Source organism: Bactrocera tryoni, unplaced genomic scaffold (assembly GCF_016617805.1).
Source record: "Bactrocera tryoni isolate S06 unplaced genomic scaffold, CSIRO_BtryS06_freeze2 scaffold_320, whole genome shotgun sequence".
NCBI lineage: Eukaryota > Metazoa > Arthropoda > Insecta > Diptera > Tephritidae > Bactrocera > Bactrocera tryoni.
The window spans coordinates 1-20,130 of record NW_024396036.1 but is presented as its reverse complement, the minus strand read 5'-3'; the positions used below and the strand labels follow the sequence as shown (position 1 = coordinate 20,130).

Genomic DNA, 20,130 nt, shown 5'->3' with positions numbered 1-20,130 from the left:
CATACAAAAATGACAGTTCAAAATCACTTCTTCAGAGTGATTTGAAACTGATCCACACTAAATCTGTCTGTGCGACTCTGATTTTGCGCCATCTGTTGGTCGCATTTGTTTAATCGCAGCTGATTTTGACACTATAAACTGTCAAAATTTAAACTAACACAAAAGGAAGACAAAAAAATAAACCAAAAAAGTGTCGGTTAAAATACAAAATTAAAAAAAATGGAAAAAAAACTCAAAAAAAGCTGAGAGTCATGTGGAGTGAGGCTGCCGAGGCCGACCTTTTAGAGATATGGCAACAAAAAATGTTAGAGCTGCGATCTACGCGAAAAAACAACCATATATATGAGGAAATGTCTTGTGCAATGCTTTTGGCTGGACACGATTACACGTCCACGGAGATAAAAATAAAATTGCACAATTTCACTAACAAATACAGGTAAGTAATAAATTATGAGGTAAACATATAATATTAAATATTTTTTTATTTTTAGACAAGAAAAGCAGAAAATTGGCATCTCGGGTGGCCCCCCTAGTCGGTGGAAACATTATGAGGCGGTACACCAAGCAGTAGGCGGTTTTAAAAGTTTTTGTTTCGCCGAGATTGTTGAGGATAGCATTGTGGGTAAGTTTTAAACGCATTGGTGTAGATTCCAATATTCATAATAAAATGAAAAACGGTTATGAAATTTTTCTTTACACTTTTATTTGTTTCTTCTATTTTCAGTTGACATGGAACCAATTTACGTGGATGCCGATACCGAAGGAGAGTCGCCGCTCCCAAGCCCAGACGATGGTTCTTGTACGTCTCGTGGTTGCGCTCGGCCATCGTCAAGCGATGCTGCAAGAAAAAAAAATCGCAATAACAATTACGGATGAAATTAAGGATGACTTAATAAAGGCGACTGAGGCGATGAAGTAAACCGATTAAAAGCATCTTCTCTCCTATAAACATAAATAAACGATTCAAAAGAAGTGAACGACGCTTTCATCGACTTCCTTCATCGCCAAAAATAGATTTAAAAAATTTTTTTACGTATTAGTTTTAAGATAAACATATATGAATGAATACGAAAATTGTAAATGAATTTAAATATGAGAATGAATATGAAAATATATATGTAAGTAAAAATAAATGGATACAAAAATATATATGGAACATATATAAAATATAGAAATATCTTTTTTTTGTATTGGAAATTTTGAGATATGTAAGTATGGAGCGGTTGAAATTTAATAATATTTCAAAGTTGAATGTAATAACTCACCGACATACTAAACGAACGCTTGTCTTATTTCTTCTGCTCTTGTGTTAACATTTCCACAAATGTTAGAGACGTCTTCTGGCAACTTCCGTGATTCGTTTTCAGTCTGCTTTTCATTAGTTTCATCATCTTCCTCATTTAAAAATTTGTGGAAAACTCAGCACGCTTTTATGACAATTCTCGTGTTGGTCATGTGGTTATCCAAGCCTTTTCCAACGCGTCTAAACCTTCCCTTTAAATGACCGAAAGCATTCTCCACCACTCTTTGGCATTTCGAGAGTACATATTGGAATTTTTTTTATCCAAAGTTTGGTTTACACAAAATGGGTACGGTTTCATCAAATGTTTATCAAATTTGAGTGCAGAGTCGCCCAACAAAACGACTGGAACATTAACTGACGATATTTGTCTACTCATGTCTTTGAATAAAGTAGATTGTGCCAACTCGCTTTTTAAGGATGAACCCTCAAATATTGAAGAGTCATTACAACGGCCCGGACCACCAACGTTGATGTATATAAAGTGACATCTATAACATTAAAGAAATACATTAGGTGTTTAAACGATCTTCATTAAAAAACTTACCTTGCATCTACTAAAGCCAAAAGAGTTGTGGAATACCAGCCTTTGTAATTGTAGTAGTCAACAGCATCTTCTGCAGCTGGGCGAACTTCTATATGACAACCATCTAAAACTTAAAAATATATAAAAACTCCAATGTAAAAAATTTAACTTATTACCTATAGTTCCTAACACTTGAGGGAAACCCAAAGACTCAAAACCATTTATATACTCGCGCAATTGAATTTCGTTCATTGTGAATTTTTTCAAATACAAAGGTAACAAACATTGCCAGACTTCATGACAGAAATCAATTAGAATGGAGAAGACAGTGCTTTTACCAATTCCGAACATATTTCCAATTGTTCGGTATTCTGCAGAAGAGCCAAGAGCATGTAAAGCAATAGCAAAGCGTTTCTCTAATTGAATTGCTTTGCGGTAGTTAGTGTTTTTTTTCTCTAAACCTTTCAACATAACACGCAATTTAATAAAAGAATTGCGCTTCATTCGGAAGTTTTTAAAATATGCATCTGAACTCACCTGGCAGTCGACTTTCCAAAACATTTGGCCACGAGTCTGAATTATATACACCTTATAATAAAACTAAGTTATAATACCAATATTTATATACTTGCCTTTATCAAAATAGACCTTGTTGAATTTGCTCCATATAGACTGCACATTTTTAGTATTACGTGTTCATACAGCAAACGTTTCATTGCTAAGCGGTTAGAATCAAACAATTCCTAAATTATTTCCATTGAGCGGAGATAATTTAGAAAAAAGGAAGACAATTTTTATAACAAGGTACAACATTACAATGTTTTCCTTTAATAAATACTTTGATGTTTATGGTTGAATGTCAAAAACATCTGATTTATAAATCACCAAGGGCAGTAAGAACACTGTTGGGTTATGAAATGCTTGAATGTAATCTAATCCCTATAATTTTCGGTCTGAACATGGTATAATATGCGTATTTACATATGTGACGCTACACGATTGCACAAATTTTTGATTATATTATTATAATAAATTTTACGCAGCTTAAAAACGTACTGATGTTGCGATCAGTATTAATTTTTTTTTAATTGAAAAAATTGTTATTTTGTTTAAATTGTATCCGGGGTATATTTTTTACCAGGTGTGTTTCAGCGTATAAGTTAACACCAGAAATGTTACAAACAAACCAATAACTGCCGACGTCAACTATCCCCAATAGGAAATATTCCAGACGTTTAGTCAGCAGAAACAAACAAGTGGGAACAACATCCGCCATGCGCCGCAAGTCAGCAGAAACAAACAATTGGGAACAACATCCGCTATGCGCCGCATAAGCGAACGTTAAACAAAAGTGCTAACGCAAGTAGATTTAGGCAATATTAAGAATATGTTTAATTGTAAATTAAGTTTTAGTTGTTATTTGGATTTTAAACAATAAAGGTTAATTTGACCACAAAAAATATTTTTTTACGACTTTGTAACTAATAAGTCGTTAATTGGCGCCCGAGCCTAAAAGCAGCTGAATTTAAATTCCTTACCCACGCTTGAGGAAGGAAGGTGAGCCACTGGGAGCAAGACGGTGATCCAGTAGTATCCAGAAGGAAAAATGGACCAAATGATCATTGCCAGCCGCCATGAAGCTGATCATAATGTAAGAAATAGGTTAAGATTGTGAAAAATTGTAGAAACCAAAATAAGTTAAAAGAATTCAAAAGTTTAAAAGAGTGAATATATATGTATTTCATTTAATATCCTTCAAAACAAAAATTGTTTTAAAATTGTGAATTTTAAAAAGAATCAAGTGAATTGTTATAGCCAAAAAGGAAATATATTTTTCTCATCCTCTCACGAAAATTAGTAAAAGTTAAATTTATATGAAGCAAATTTAACAATAATTCAAAATCGTTCATAATATAAACAAATCAAATAAAATAAGGCTTGTACAGCTTATAAAAAATACGTTTAATAACAAAATAACATTAATTATCTCTGCTATTCCGTAGCCAATTCAGGAGTTGACCGGACCCTCTAGAGTATAAATAACCCGTTCCTAGAAAGGATAACATAAATTTTCTGTAAAACAAAATAAATAACATATTCATATAAGGACTTCTCCAAAAATGGCTAACCCAAACAACCTGATTAGGCCATCATTGCTAGGGAATGCTGCTCCCACTGCTACAGCAGGATCTTCGGCTGCGGCTCACCAAATTTCGCCAGAATTGGCAAACATAATTAAAACTAGCCCAAGCCCTAGAACGAATGGACCCAACTTAGTTCAAAGTGTCCTTAATAACACAACAAATCCCATAGTAACCGATCAGACAATAGACGTACAGTTTCAGAATAACATGAGCGAGATGGATAAAATACCAGATGTAGTACGCTCATTACGAGAATTTTCAGGAAACTCTTCAGAGTTTAGCTCCTGGAAAAAAAGCGTAGAACGCATTTTGAGGATATACGAACCCTCAAAAGGCACTCCACGCTATTTCGGTATTTTAAATGTAATACGAAACAAAATAATCGGAAAGGCAGATATTGCACTAGAGTCCTTTAACACACCATTGGACTGGACAGCAATCTCTCGCTGTTTAACTACTCATTACGCCGACAAACGGGACATAGGTACGCTAGAATACCAAATGACTTGCCTCATAGAAGGCAGACTGACAGTAAACGAATTCTACCAAAAGGTATACGCACATTTATCACTCATATTAAACAAAATAGGCTGCATGGAAGTTGGAGAAGAAGCAATACAGTTGTTGACAGAAAATTATCGTTCAAAGGCCCTCGATACTTTTGTCAGAGGACTTTCAGGCGATCTACCTAGGCTTCTCGGTATTAAAGAACCAAAGAGCCTGAAGCCCTACACCTATGCCTAAAGCTCGAAAACCAGAATTTTAGAGCCTATCACGCAAATAATCAATTTTTTAACGCGCCGTCAAAATCTCGACAACAGAGCTTTACCCAACAAAATTCACGACAACATTTTACCCAATCAAGATACTCCCAACCACAAAACCAACAAGTTTCACAGACAAAATTCCATCCTGAACTAGCTTATCTACCGCAACCTTTGACAAATCCTAACCCATACAACTATCAACGCGCACAACAAAATTATTACCCACCTAATATTCAGAATTCTATAAACCAGAACCCAAATCAATTTAACCAGCAATATAACCAGCAATATAACCAACAAACCCATACTCCAGCAAGACCTCCTAAACCACCTCAACCCATGGAAGTAGACGTGAGCCTGCGGACAAACGCGATTAATTATGCAAACAAGCCAAACCCAAAAATTATTGGTAAGCGACCTGTAAGTGCATCCAATAAAAATGAAATTCAACCAAAAGTGCAAAGAAACTTTCACTTGAATTCAACCCCAGATCCATATAATGAACAGAATTACCAAGATAATCAGTACAATTACGACTATCAGGACAACGAATATAATCACGACTATAACTCAACACAGGACGATGGAAATGAACACTCTTTAGACCTGACAGACGTACATTTTTTAGATTAAACAGCTCTTCGTTGCCATATTTCAGATGCAAAACGAAGAGCGGACAAATCTTAAAAATATTGGTTGATACTGGTTCAAACAAGAACTATATTCAATCAAGTTTAGTAAAAAATCCCAAAGAAAATGATAACCCTTTTTATGCAAATTCCGTAGGTGATAAAATAAAAATTACGCACCACGCACTTCTAAATCTTTTCAATATCAAAGAATGCAATTTAAAATTTTTCCTACTACCAACTCTCACCACTTTTCATGCCATACTAGGAAACGATAGCTTTAAACAACTTTCAGCAATAATCCACACTAAAGATAATTTTATGGTCGTAACAAACAAACATAAAATCCAACTCCGACAATACACAGCACAGGATGTAAACTCAATACAAATACGTGACGAACATATGAATGAATTAGAAAAAATCAAAATTATACGACTTGTACAAAAACACCGGAATTTATTTTCTGACCCGAATGAGAAATTGACGTATACAACAAAAGTAGTAGCCGATATACGTACAAATTCAGATACACCCATTTATTCCAAATCATATCCATATCCTATTAGTCTTAAACAGGAAGTAGAGAAACAAATAAATAAATTATTAGAAGACGGCATCATCAGACAATCACGATCACCATACAAAATTCCCCAGTATGGCTCGTCCCGAAGAAAGACGACGCATCAGGTGAAAAAAAATTCAGACTGGTAATCGATTACAGGAAACTGAATACGGTTACAATTGCAGACAAGTACCCGATACCAGAAATAAATGAGGCACTGTCCCAACTAGGAGAAAACCGAGTATTTTCAGTAATCGATTTAAAAAATGGCTTCCATCAAATTCCTCTTAAGGAATCTGACGTGGAAAAGACAGCTTTTTCAGTGAACAACGGAAAATATGAGTTCACCAGACTTCCCTTTGGCTTAAAGAACGCCCCTGCCATTTTCCAACGGACGCTAGACGATATTCTACATACGACAAAACATAGGCAAAATATGTTATGTATATATAGACGACATAATAATATTTAGCAAAGATGAAGAAACACATTCCCAAAACATAGACACAATTTTCAATACTTTAAATAATGCTTACATGAAAGTACAAATCGATAAATGCGAATTTTTCAAAAAACAGGTCGAGTTCCTAGGATTTGTAGTTTCCTCCGATGGAATCTCTACAAACCCATCAAAAGTACAATCAATAGTAAATTTTCCTTACCCTCTTACTCTCAAAGACTTGCGATATTTCTTAGGCTTATCCGGATATTATAGAAGATTTATCAGGGATTATGCCAAGCTCGCAAAGCCACTCACATCCTTACTTCGAGGCGAAGAAGGCAGGATGTCAAAAAATATCTCAAAGAAAACTCACATACATCTGAATGACGAAGGTAAGGCAGCGTTTAATAAAATCAAGGCTGCTTTGACTTCAAAAGACGTCATTTTACAATACCCTGACTACAAAAAAGAATTTGAACTAACTACAGATGCTTCCAAATACGCAATAGGCGCTGTTGTGGAACAAAATGGTAAACCTATAACATTCATTTCAAGGACATTGAGCAAAACCAAGGAGATTTAAAAAATCAATAGATGCACTAGGGACAGTCTGGAAATGGATCGCTGCAAATCCCGACCACGACGACCTAGTAATTCTAGAAAATCAACTTAACAATATAATAGAAAATAACAATAAACAAGTAATAATTAACAAAGTAATTTTTGACAGAATTAACAATATCACCACAATATCAAATAAAATAATAAAATCTTTACAAACGAACGAAGAAATACAACACCATTTGGCTCTTGAAATAAAATATAAATTAAAAATTATTAAAGAGGAAATAATTAGTATAGATTACTCAATGCATTGGGCAAAGGCCGGCATCGTAAATTCATACATTTTGTCAAATGATGAACTTAGATTAATAAAATCTGTATTTGAAAATAATAATTTTACATTAAATAATATGGAAGACTCACTAGAGCTAGCGAATATAAAAGTCGCCTCAAACAATACAATGTTACTTTATATAGTCGGAATACCCGTAACAAATGAGGATATTTGCGACTCAATTTTGATAAAACCAATAAAAATAAGGGAAAATATTAATAAAATCCCCTATGAGGATATAGTTACTTGTAATAATGACAAAGTTTTTGGCGTTAAGAATAAATGTAAGGAACATAATAATATAAGAATTTGTAGCCGTAGTAATTTAATAGATATTAGTAACACTACTTGCGTGCCTCGACTACTTCGAAGCGAACCAGCGGAATGCACTATAATAAACAATCAGCACATCCCATCAGTAGAGAATATCTCACCTGGCATCATACTACTAAATCAGTACAATGGCACAATAGAGATCGACAACCAAAAGATAAATCTTACCGGATCGTACGCAGTACAATATCACAAATCTACAGTTAGCATTGACGATCAAAAATATACCTTTAGCGAAACGTTAAGCACCAAACCACTACCCGCAATTCTGCAACCAAATCTCCCTTCAAATAGGGAAGAAGAAATCCTATGTTTGGAAATGTTGAAAGAACTCCACATGAACAACACCAAACACCTAAAAGCACTACATATAACCCACAGAGCAGCTTTAATCACGAATTTATCTCTTTCTATCATCAGTCTGATATTCGTAGCGGTAATAGTCATCGCATTAGTTCTAAGGGAACTTTTCAAAAGCAAACTGGTAGAACGGTCAAGTTATAACGTAAACGTAAACGTGAGTGACCCTAAAGAGTTCACAACATCCGAAACACCACAGTTAACAGAGTCAATAACGCTAGTAAGCCAAATGCAGTAACCCAGTAGAACAAACTGGGACGTTTGTTTTTAGGGGAGGAGGAGTTAACACCAGAAATGTTACAAACAAACCAATAACTGCCGACGTCAACTATCCCCAATAGGAAATATTCCAGACGTTTAGTCAGCATAAACAAACAAGTGGGAACAACATCCGCCATGCGCCGCAAGTCAGCAGAAACAAACAATTGGGAACAACATCCGCTATGCGCCGCATAAGCGAACGTTAAACAAAAGTGCTAACGCAAGTAGACTTAGGCAATATTAAGAATATGTTTAATTGTAAATTAAGTTTTAGTTGTTATTTGGATTTTAAACAATAAAGGTCAATTTGACCACAAAAAATATTTTTTTACGACTTTGTAACTAATAAGTCGTTAATTTATATACATATATATGTATCTACATATGTACTTATAAAGCGCGAATTACGATATGATATGTAATTTATCGGAAATTACATATCTTTCGTTTGAATAATAAAACTCCGGTTTACCGTACTGAGCGGCTTGCCGTCCAGTTTATTAATAATAATTTTATTCTTTACAAAAATCTTATTTCCTAAATTTACCTGAAGCCGTTGTGCTGACTTGACATATTCTTTATAAAAATCTTACTTGCTAAATTTACCTGAAGCCGTTGTGCTGACTTGACATTCCTCAGCATCAACGACCCGGCATATCTTATATAAACATAACAGTGGCATTTGATTTCATTTTTAAAGGAATTTAATGCTTGCTTATGAATATTTCCTTATTTAAGTATTTTACAATTTTATATGTACATATGTATGTAGTTGAATCTGAAGATTCAACTTACATTTCAGAGAAATAAAAATATTTAAAAAATACTTGTCTTTTTTTGTGTGTCGACGAGTTTGACAGTGGTGGAGTCGTTTGACGACGCAACTCCCCCAGCGTTACTGTTTGAACTCTCCTGAGTTCTTGTATTTACAATTTTTATTTTTGTTGTTTTTTTCTTTAATATTATTACTAGGATTGCTACTACTACCATTACAATGATTATCAATGATATATTAATACCATATGATACATTTTTATGGTATTTTAATTCTGCAATTTCTTTTATGTTTTCTATATTTTTTATTGCAATATCATTGAATGTTAATTTTGGTGTGTAACTTTGGTTTAATTTTTCGGCAGGGTATATAATTGTATGAATATATTCTGTTTTATTATTTTTAAATTCTTGTTTTAAAATTTCCATTTTACAATTTACAAATTTGATTATATAGTTATTTTTTAATACAATTTTTCTGTCATCGCAGTTTTGTTTTATTACATCATTTTTTGCATTTCTTATTAATATTGTGTCATCGCTTATTTCTTGTATTGATGTTTTGTTATTATATTTAAATTCGCAAGTATTTGAAAATATGCAGCTTTTACTCAATTTTAGATTTTTAAATGCTTCATTTTCTACATAATCAAAATAGTTTTCGCCAATTTTTATAACGAATTTTTCTTTTTCAATAATTTGTAATTTATTTCTATTTGGCATTGGGGTTATTAATTGAATCTTAGTTTGAAAAAATGTTCTTGGTATCTGAATTGCAAATATTATTGTATCGTTTCTGTATACTACTACTCCTACTTTTGATAATTTTAGTTTGTAAAAATCAATCTCGTATTTTTCAATTTCTTCCCTAGTTAACATACTTGGATGTACCATATTGTATTTAGTCGCCGCTATATTATTTTGTATTTCTTGAACTTTACTTTCTATTCATTTCATCATTATACAAAATTTTACTTTCAATTCTATTTTCCTCTTTGTTTATTATATTTAAAGTTTCTATTATTTGTTTCCTATCTGATTCTATAGTTCCTTTTAATAAGTTTAGTGATCTATTTAAATGTTCATTAATTACTATTTGTGTATTTAAATTTACAATGGCATTATGGCCATTTTCTTCAATAATTTTTAAATGGTTCAAAATGTCTTGTCTGTCATCATCATCCATGACTCCAAACATCCATTTATATGCTATTCCTCCTATATTTATCAAGCCTCTTTTATTTCTCTTTTTGATATTCGGTGTTATTGATGTGATTTTTGCTTTTATATTTTTTATTTCATCAAACAAATCAAATTTCTTTATTTTCAATATTTAGTTTTTCAATATTTTCTTTAACCTGATCAACTATGTCTGCTATCTTGTTCGGATTTATAGTATGTATAACTGTACTTATTTCGTTAACTATTTCTATGTCCGCTGTTTGTATAATTGTATACCCTGCATCTTCTCTTATTGGTGTAATTTGCAAAAGTGCTGTCACCAATGATATGATTATTGTTAAAAAAATAATTATTATCGTCATCTGTAAAAGTAAAAATGTATAACCGTTTTAGGTTTTGATTTAAAAAAACTTAAATTGGATTTTAGTCGCCTCTTACGACAAGACCCTTACCCACTGGGGTAAAAAAATCATGTATATATATGTAGAAAAAAATTAAATGTTATTATCTCCATTAAATGCCCTTAGACTGAATGAATCGTCATCATCCTCATTTGGATTTTCTATGTTTGCTAATTTCATTGGTCTTTTTATATTTGCCGGATGGACGTTTTGTAAGGGAAATATTCTGAAATATGGTTGATCCTTATGCCGTACTCTTTTGTAGTTTTTAATTGGTCCCGTTTGTCTGTTTTCTATATATTCTTCTCTGTTTTGATTTAATTTAGCTATTGTTTTCTGTTTTACTGTATTTATTCTATCTTGTAATATGGATGGACAAATGTTTTCTTTGGCGTCCCTTGGAGAACATTTGATAGTTGAGTGGTACCTATCGTTATAGTTGCATATAACAATTTGTATCCTCATTTCTGTTGAAAGACTAGAGTCCTCAATTCCTGTTAGTTTTTCCAACAAGGTTGAGTGCAGTCTCTCAATGTCTGCATTTCCTGTATGGCTATTTGGTTTTGTGTGATGGACTTCTACATTTTCGGCATTTAAATATTTTAATCATTGTTCTGCTCTATCATTCATAAATCTCTGAAAAGTAGCTGGGCATTTTTCAACCCGAAAGGCATTCGGACGTATTCATATAGTCCTGCCGGAGTGACAAAAGCTGTTTTCTGGATGTCCCTTTCTGCCATTAAAATCTGATGGTAACCTTTTGCTAGATCTATGGTGCTGAAGTACTGTGCTTTGCCCAATTTATCTAAGATTCCTTCGATATTCGGTAGAGGATACTTATCGTCTACAGTCAATTGGTTTAACCTCCTATAATCAACCACTAGCCTGAATTTTTGTATTCCTGAATTATCTATCTTTTTCGGTATTATTAGAATAGGTGAGCTATATCTACTGTGACTTTTTCTAATTAGATAAGTTTATTGAAATGCTTTAATAATTTTTCGATTTCCTTTTTCTCATTTGATTTTAAATGATCAAGGTTGATGTTCTTTACTTCACTTATATCTAATGAATAAACTTGCTCTTGCATAGTTTTCATATAGAATGGAAGATTCACACCATTTTTCAAAATTATTGTCACTTTTTCGATATTTAGATAAGTTTTTGAAAATTTTTAATAATTTTTTCGATTTCCTTTTTCTCATTTGATTTTAAATGATCAGGGTTAATGTTCTTTACTTCACTTATATCTAATGAATAAACTTGCTCTTGCATAGTTTTCATATAGAATGGAAGATTCACACCATTTTTCAAAGTTATTGTCATTTTTTCGATATCAATGGTTTTAACGTTTTTTTTAAAAAAAAGGAATCATTTTCTATTAACAAATCATATGGTTTATTAAAAATTACCGTAAAGTTCTACAAATTTCGAGCTACATAGATACAATTCCAAGGAATTTTTTTTCAATTGAGGTGTCTTACTTAAAATTTCATAAATATTTAAGATACATACAATATTTTATTAATTTTTATTGAAGTCAGCACTTTTGCCACCTTCGTTCACTTAAATAGCGATTATTTCGAGTAGCATTAAGGATTTCGGATTGCACTTAACCCTCTCGTTCGAAAAGCAATAGGTGTGTTCGACCAGCTTCTATCCGTCTATTAATGAAATTATCACATTCACACTCGAATATGGCATTTCGTTGCCATAAACGTAATTCTTCCGTATTCATTTGAAAATTTGTTTCAGGTAGAGGTGCAAACAAAAAATCCATAATTTATTTCATATACTTATACGCAATTTTATATTTTAAAGGAATTTTAACAAATTAACTTCTGTACCTAATGCTGCTTTTTGCTTTTCTTTTCTCGTTTGTTCGTTTCTTTTTCTAATGGTATTGTTTTTGAATTGATTGAAACATTTAGTGAGTATAATTTCTGCGTTGACTTTTTTTTGTTTTTTTTTTACAAAGAAAGTAATGGCTTCGAATAAAACTACTACTTAAATTACTAAATTATTAGTTGAATATTATTTTACCTTGCTGTTGGTGCTGCTGTTGCTGTTGTTTTGTTGTTACTGTTACTGGCGTCGTTGTTGTTGTTAATGTTGTTGCTGTTTTTTTTGCTGCCGTTGTTACTGTTATTGTTGTTACTTTTGTCAATGTTGTTGTTGTTGTTGCTGATGTTGCTTTTGTTAATGTTGTTGTTGTTGCTTTCGTTAATGTTGTTGTTGCTGCTGATGTTGCTTTTTATTTTTTTTTGCAACTTTCATTTATTTAGCAAAGTTTATTAAAAATTTATTTTCAATTTATTTATTTAGCGTATTTTATATAGTTTAATTTACTTCATAATATTTCATTTATTTAGTAAATGTTTGAGAATACTTTTGCTTTCAACGCACTAAAATTGTTACGATGTATAGTAGAAAATGGGGAACACCCAATTACCGACATATGTAATTTATCGGAAATTACATATCTTTCGTTTGAATAATAAAACTCCGGTTTACCGTACTGAGCGGCTTGCCGTCCAGTTTATTAATAATAATTTTATTCTTTACAAAAATCTTATTTCCTAAATTTACCTGAAGCCGTTGTGCTGACTTGACATATTCTTTATAAAAATCTTACTTGCTAAATTTACCTGAAGCCGTTGTGCTGACTTGACATTCCTCAGCATCAACGACCCGGCATATCTTATATAAACATAACAGTGGCATTTGATTTCATTTTTAAAGGAATTTAATGCTTGCTTATGAATATTTCCTTATTTATGTATTTTACAATTTTATATGTACATATGTATGTAGTTGAATCTGAAGATTCAACTTACATTTCAGAGAAATAAAAATATTTAAAAAATACTTGTCTTTTTTGTGTGTCGACGAGTTTGACAGTGGTGGAGTCGTTTGACGACGCAACTCCCCAGCGTTACTGTTTGAACTCTCCTGAGTTCTTGTATTTACAATTTTTATTTTTGTTGTTTTTTTCTTTAATATTATTACTAGGATTGCTACTACTACCATTACAATGATTATCAATGATATATTAATACCATATGATACATTTTTATGGTATTTTAATTCTGCAATTTCTTTTATGTTTTCTATATTTTTTATTGCAATATCATTGAATGTTAATTTTGGTGTGTAACTTTGGTTTAATTTTTCGGCAGGGTATATAATTGTATGAATATATTCTGTTTTATTATTTTTAAATTCTTGTTTTAAAATTTCCATTTTACAATTTACAAATTTGATTATATAGTTATTTTTTAATACAATTTTTCTGTCATCGCAGTTTTGTTTTATTACATCATTTTTTGCATTTCTTATTAATATTGTGTCATCGCTTATTTCTTGTATTGATGTTTTGTTATTATATTTAAATTCGCAAGTATTTGAAAATATGCAGCTTTTACTCAATTTTAGATTTTTAAATGCTTTATTTTCTACATAATCAAAATAGTTTTCGCCAATTTTTATAACGAATTTTTCTTTTTCAATAATTTGTAATTTATTTCTATTTGGCATTGGGGTTATTAATTGAATCTTAGTTTGAAAAAATGTTCTTGGTATCTGAATTGCAAATATTATTGTATCGTTTCTGTATACTACTACTCCTACTTTTGATAATTTTAGTTTGTAAAAATCAATCTCGTATTTTTCAATTTCTTCCCTAGTTAACATACTTGGATGTACCATATTGTATTTAGCCGCCGCTATATTATTTTGTATTTCTTGAACTTTACTTTCTATGAATTTTAGTTTATTCATTTCATCATTATACAAAATTTTACTTTCAATTCTATTTTCCTCTTTGTTTATTATATTTAAAGTTTCTATTATTTGTTTCCTATCTGATTCTATAGTTCCTTTTAATAAGTTTAGTGATCTATTTAAATGTTCATTAATTACTATTTGTTTATTTAAATTTACAATGGCATTATGGCCATTTTCTTCAATAATTTTTAAATGGTTCAAAATGTCTTGTCTGTCATCATCATCCATGACTCCAAACATCCATTTATATGCTATTCCTCCTATATTTATCAAGCCTCTTTTATTTCTCTTTTTGATATTCGGTGTTATTGATGTGATTTTTGCTTTTATATTTTTTATTTCATCAAACAAAATTTCTTTATTTTCAATATTTAGTTTTTCAATATTTTCTTTAACCTGATCAACTATGTCTGCTATCTTGTTCGGATTTATAGTATGTATAACTGTACTTATTTCGTTAACTATTTCTATGTCCGCTGTTTGTATAATTGTATACCCGCATCTTCTATTATTGGTGTAATTTGCAAAAGTGCTGTCACCAATGATATGATTATTGTTAAAAAATAATTATTATCGTCATCTGTAAAAGTAAAAATGTATAACCGTTTTAGGTTTTGATTTAAAAAACTTAAATTGGATTTTAGTCGCCTCTTACGACAGGCATCTCTTACCATGGGTATATTCTAGAAAGACCCCTTACCCACTGGGGTAAAAAAATCATGTATATATATGTAGAAAAAAAAATTAAATGTTATTATCTCCATTAAATGCCCTTAGACTGAATGAATCGTCATCATCCTCATTTGGATTTTCTATGTTTGCTAATTTCATTGGTCTTTTTATATTTGCCGGATGGACGTTTTGTAAGGGAAATATTCTGAAATATGGTTGATCCTTATGCCGTACTCTTTTGTAGTTTTTAATTGGTCCTGTTTGTCTGTTTTCTATATATTCTTCTCTGTTTTGATTTAATTTGGCTATTGTTTTCTGTTTTACTGTATTTATTCTATCTTGTAATATGGATGGACAAATGTTTTCTTTGGCGTCCCTTGGAGAACATTTGATAGTTGAGTGGTACCTATCGTTATAGTTGCATATAACAATTTGTATCCTCATTTCTGTTGAAAGACTAGAGTCCTCAATTCCTGTTAGTTTTTCCAACAAGGTTGAGTGCAGTCTCTCAATGTCTGCATTTCCTGTATGGCTATTTGGTTTTGTGTGATGGACTTCTACATTTTCGGCATTTAAATATTTTATTAATTGTTCTGCTCTATCATTCATAAATCTCTGAAAAGTAGCTGGGGCATTTTTCAACCCGAAAGGCATTCGGACGTATTCATATAGTCCTGCCGGAGTGACAAAAGCTGTTTTCTGGATGTCCCTTTCTGCCATTAAAATCTGATGGTAACCTTTTGCTAGATCTATGGTGCTAAAGTACTGTGCTTTGCCCAATTTATCTAAGATTCCTTCGATATTCGGTAGAGGATACTTATCGTCTACAGTCAATTGGTTTAACCTCCTATAATCAACCACTAGCCTGAATTTTTGTATTCCTGAATTATCTATCTTTTTCGGTATTATTAGAATAGGTGAGCTATATCTACTGTGACTTTTCTAATTAGATAAGTTTATTGAAATGCTTTAATAATTTTTTCGATTTCCTTTTTCTCATTTGATTTTAAATGATCAAGGTTGATGTTCTTTACTTCACTTATATCTAATGAATAAACTTGCTCTTGCATAGTTTTCATATAGAATGGAAGATTCACACCATTTTTCAAAATTATTGTCATTTTTCGATATTAGATAAGTTTATTGAAATGCTTTAATAATTTTTTCGATTTCCTTTTTCTCATTTGATTTTAAATGATCAAGGTTGATGTTCTTTACTTCACTTATATCTAATGAATAAACTTGCTCTTGCATAGTTTTCATATAGAATGGAAGATTCACACCATTTTTTAAAATTATTGTCATTTTTTCGATATCAATGGTTTTAACGTTTTTGTTTTTTTAAAAAGGATTCATTTCCTATTAACAAATCATATGGTTTATTAAAAATTACCGTAAAGTTCTATAAATTTCGAGCTACATAGATACAATTCCAAAGAATTTTTTTCAATTGAGGTGTCTTATTTAAAATTTCATAAATATTTAAGATACATACAATATTTTATTAATTTTTATTGAAGTCAGCACTTTTGCCACCTTCGCTCACTTAAATAGCGATTATTTCCAGTAGCATTAAGGATTTCGGATTGCACTTAACCCTCTCGTTCGAAAAGCAATAGGTGTGTTCGACCAGCTTCTATCCGTCTATTAATGAAATTATCACATTCACACTCGAATATGGCATTTCGTTGCCATAAACGTAATTCTTCCGTATTCATTTGAAAATTTGTTTCAGGTAGAGGTGCAAACAAAAAATCCATAATTTATTTCATATATATAGTGCTATAACTTTACACACATAATCTAAGTACGCAATTTTATATTTTAAAGGAATTTTAACAAATTAACTTCTGTATCTACTGCTGCTTTTTGTTTTTCGTTTCTCGTTTGTTCGTTTCTTTTTCTAATGGTATTGTTTTAGAATTGATTGAAACATTTAGTGAGTATAATTTCTGCGTTGACTTTTTTTTTTTTTACAAAGAAAGTAATGGCTTCAAATAAAACTACTACTTAAATTACTAAATTATTAGTTGAATATTATTTTACCTTGCTGTTGGTGCTGCTGTTGCTGTTGTTTTGTTGTTACTGTTACTGGCGTCGTTGTTGTTGTTAATGTTGTTGCTGTTTTTTTTTTGCTGCCGTTGTTACTGTTATTGTTGTTACTTTTGTCAATGTTGTTGTTGTTGTTGCTGAAGTTGCTTTTGTTAATGTTGTTGTTGTTGCTTTCGTTAATGTTGTTGTTGTTGCTTTCGTTAATGTTGTTGTTGCTGCTGATGTTGCTTTTTATTTTTTTTTTGCAACTTTCATTTATTTAGCAAAGTTTATTAATAATTTATTTTCAATTTATTTATTTAGCGTATTTTTTATAGTTTAATTGACTTCATAATATTTCATTTATTTAGTAAATGTTTGAGAATACTTTTGCTTTCAACGCACTAAAATTGTTACGATGTATAGTAGAAAAATGGGGAACACCGAATTACCGACTGCGCCAATTACGATATGATATGTAATTTATCGGAAATTACATATCTTTCGTTTGAATAATAAAACTCCGGTTTACCGTACTGAGCGGCTTGCCGTCCAGTTTATTAATAATAATTTTATTCTTTACAAAAATCTTATTTCCTAAATTTACCTGAAGCCGTTGTGCTGACTTGACATATTCTTTAAAAATCTTACTTGCTAAATTTACCTGAAGCCGTTGTGCTGACTTGACATTCCTCAGCATCAACGACCCGGCATATCTTATATAAACATAACAGTGGCATTTGATTTCATTTTTAAAGGAATTTAATGCTTGCTTATGAATATTTCCTTATTTATGTATTTTACAATTTTATATGTACATATGTATGTAGTTGAATCTGAAGATTCAACTTACATTTCAGAGAAATAAAAATATTTAAAAAATACTTGTCTTTTTTTGTGTGTCGACGAGTTTGACAGTGGTGGAGTCGTTTGACGACGCAACTCGCGCGTATGTATTCGTACATAAGTACGCGCGTACATATGTGTGTATATTTGCAGTACGGATAATACACTTAACGTGGGTAGATATGTATGTATATAAGTATGCAGTATTTTTCGGATATAAGAGCCGAGCGAAATGCTTAAAATTGGAACACTTTATCCGGGGAAGTCTTACAAATACACAAAGCTCATTTGAAACATTTATTGCATGTGATGACGACATTTCGTGCTATGGCAATTGGACTGAGGAGGAAATTGTCAGCTCCATTGTTGATGCAGAAGCAGATCCACTGCAAATTGATAACGACGGGTCTGAAGATGAAGAGGAGACTGAGGAAATGCTAAAAACACCGTCACTTGCAGAAGTTCTGTATTGCATTCACAGCCTCAGAGCCCACTTCCTGCTAAATACATTGCTGAATTAGAAAGCATGGAAGGAGACATTCTCCATAATGAGATGTCTTTCCAATCTATAATAACAATTTTTTTTTAATGTATTTTGTAAGACTTCGCCCTGTGCAAAATTTTTTCAAGCATGGGCGACAAAGATCTCATTTGTTCCTTACATTTTTATGTTTTGTTTTTTATATGAATTTTACTTTTGTTTTTTTCTGTTCACTATATAGTGATGAATACATATACTAAATTACTTTTAAAAAGTATCTAATAAATATTTACATACTCGTAGCTTAAAAAAGTAGTTGTTTCATATGTGCACTTTTATATAACCCTCAAAAGGTACATAAACCGGGATTTTCATATAAGCCCTAAAAGCGCTATTATCCGGGGTTTTCATTCAATTGTCAATCTTCAAATCTTGTCAATCTTCAAATATTGTCAATCTTCAAATCTTGTATCTTCAAATTGCTGATCAGTGGGTGTAGTTATAAATTTTGCCTTTCTTTTGTTACCAGCCATCCTGTAAAAAAATAAACCCTAATAAATTTTACAAACATAAAGTTTATTTCCTTACACTTTTGCCAAAGTTTCACATTTGCTGCCATTAATCAAAAACATATGTTTTTACAGATTGCCATACCGCAAAAAAAAATGAAATAAGTGTTGTCAGATTTTTCATTCTTATATCGGGGGATTTTTGTATGGATTTCTTTAAATGGCTCGCACATTTTCAATATTATAAGCGGGAGACTTTTTTAACGGGGAACACATTAACCGGGAATTTTTCCGTATATTGCTTATGTGGAATTTTTTGTGACCTGATTTTATTTCCTTATAAGCGGGGAAATCTTTTAACCGGGGGGCTTATATCCGAAAAGTACTGTACTATATGTATAGTTTCCTCTTATATGTTGTTAAACTGCGGGGAAATCTTTTAACCGGGGGGCTTATATCCGAAAAGTACTGTACTATATGTATAGTTTCCTCTTATATGTTGTTAAACTGTTCTATATGATAAAAGAGTAAGTTTCACTCTTTGCATTATAGATATATATGAATATATGTGAGATATATGTATGTATATGATATATAAAAAATTTTATTTACACATATGTATGTATGTATGTATGTTTTTAAGTTAAAATATTTTCTCTCTGCTTATGATTTGCCTTTAGCTCATTTTAAGCAGTCCTGCTTATACTTGATTAAGTATAAGGGGTACCGCCGGAAATTGGTGCCAGTAAATACTTGAAAAAGGTTTTTTGTTGTTGAAATAATTTTGTATTTTCACACAACGGTAAGCGTTTACCGGCAAACAATAATTTATTAAACGTATTACCAAACTGTTTTGTTTCTTAGCGGTATTTCGGTTTTTATCGAGAAATAAACCGAATACTAAATCAGTTTGGCAACGGATTTCTCTTATTTTATTCTAACGTATGGTTAGAACCGCAAACTTATCTTTATTTTTAGTTTTTGCAATTTATTTATTTTTTATTAAAAAAAACCACACATATGCATATATAAATACTGATAGAAATGATATAAATCACATGTATTTCCGCCAGGGGTTTTGGGGACAATTTGAGTGTATGTAAGTTATCACAGCTAGCATAGGTAACAAAATATACAACAATAAAGTTGTCGTAGCTAGTAAAATATACTGGCAAGAATGTTGCAACTATCGGGTGATTTTTTAAGAGCTTGATAACTTTTTT

The 20,130-nt window shown here is 31.5% G+C and overlaps 1 protein-coding gene and 1 pseudogene across 1 annotated transcript; one reads left to right on the top strand and one right to left on the bottom strand.

Moving 5' to 3' along the window:
• Window positions 1-350: 350 nt before the first annotated feature.
• Window positions 351-919, top strand: LOC120781127 (annotated as a pseudogene).
• Window positions 777-2,328, bottom strand: LOC120781126. Its single transcript, XM_040113260.1, has 4 exons — window positions 2,003-2,328; window positions 1,848-1,950; window positions 1,266-1,791; window positions 777-838 (listed from the first exon to the last, which is right to left on the bottom strand). Exons 1-3 carry the CDS (start codon window positions 2,295-2,297, stop codon window positions 1,497-1,499), a joined length of 693 nt encoding a protein of 230 aa, XP_039969194.1. The 5' UTR covers window positions 2,298-2,328; the 3' UTR covers window positions 777-838; window positions 1,266-1,496.
• Window positions 2,329-20,130: the final 17,802 nt, after the last annotated feature.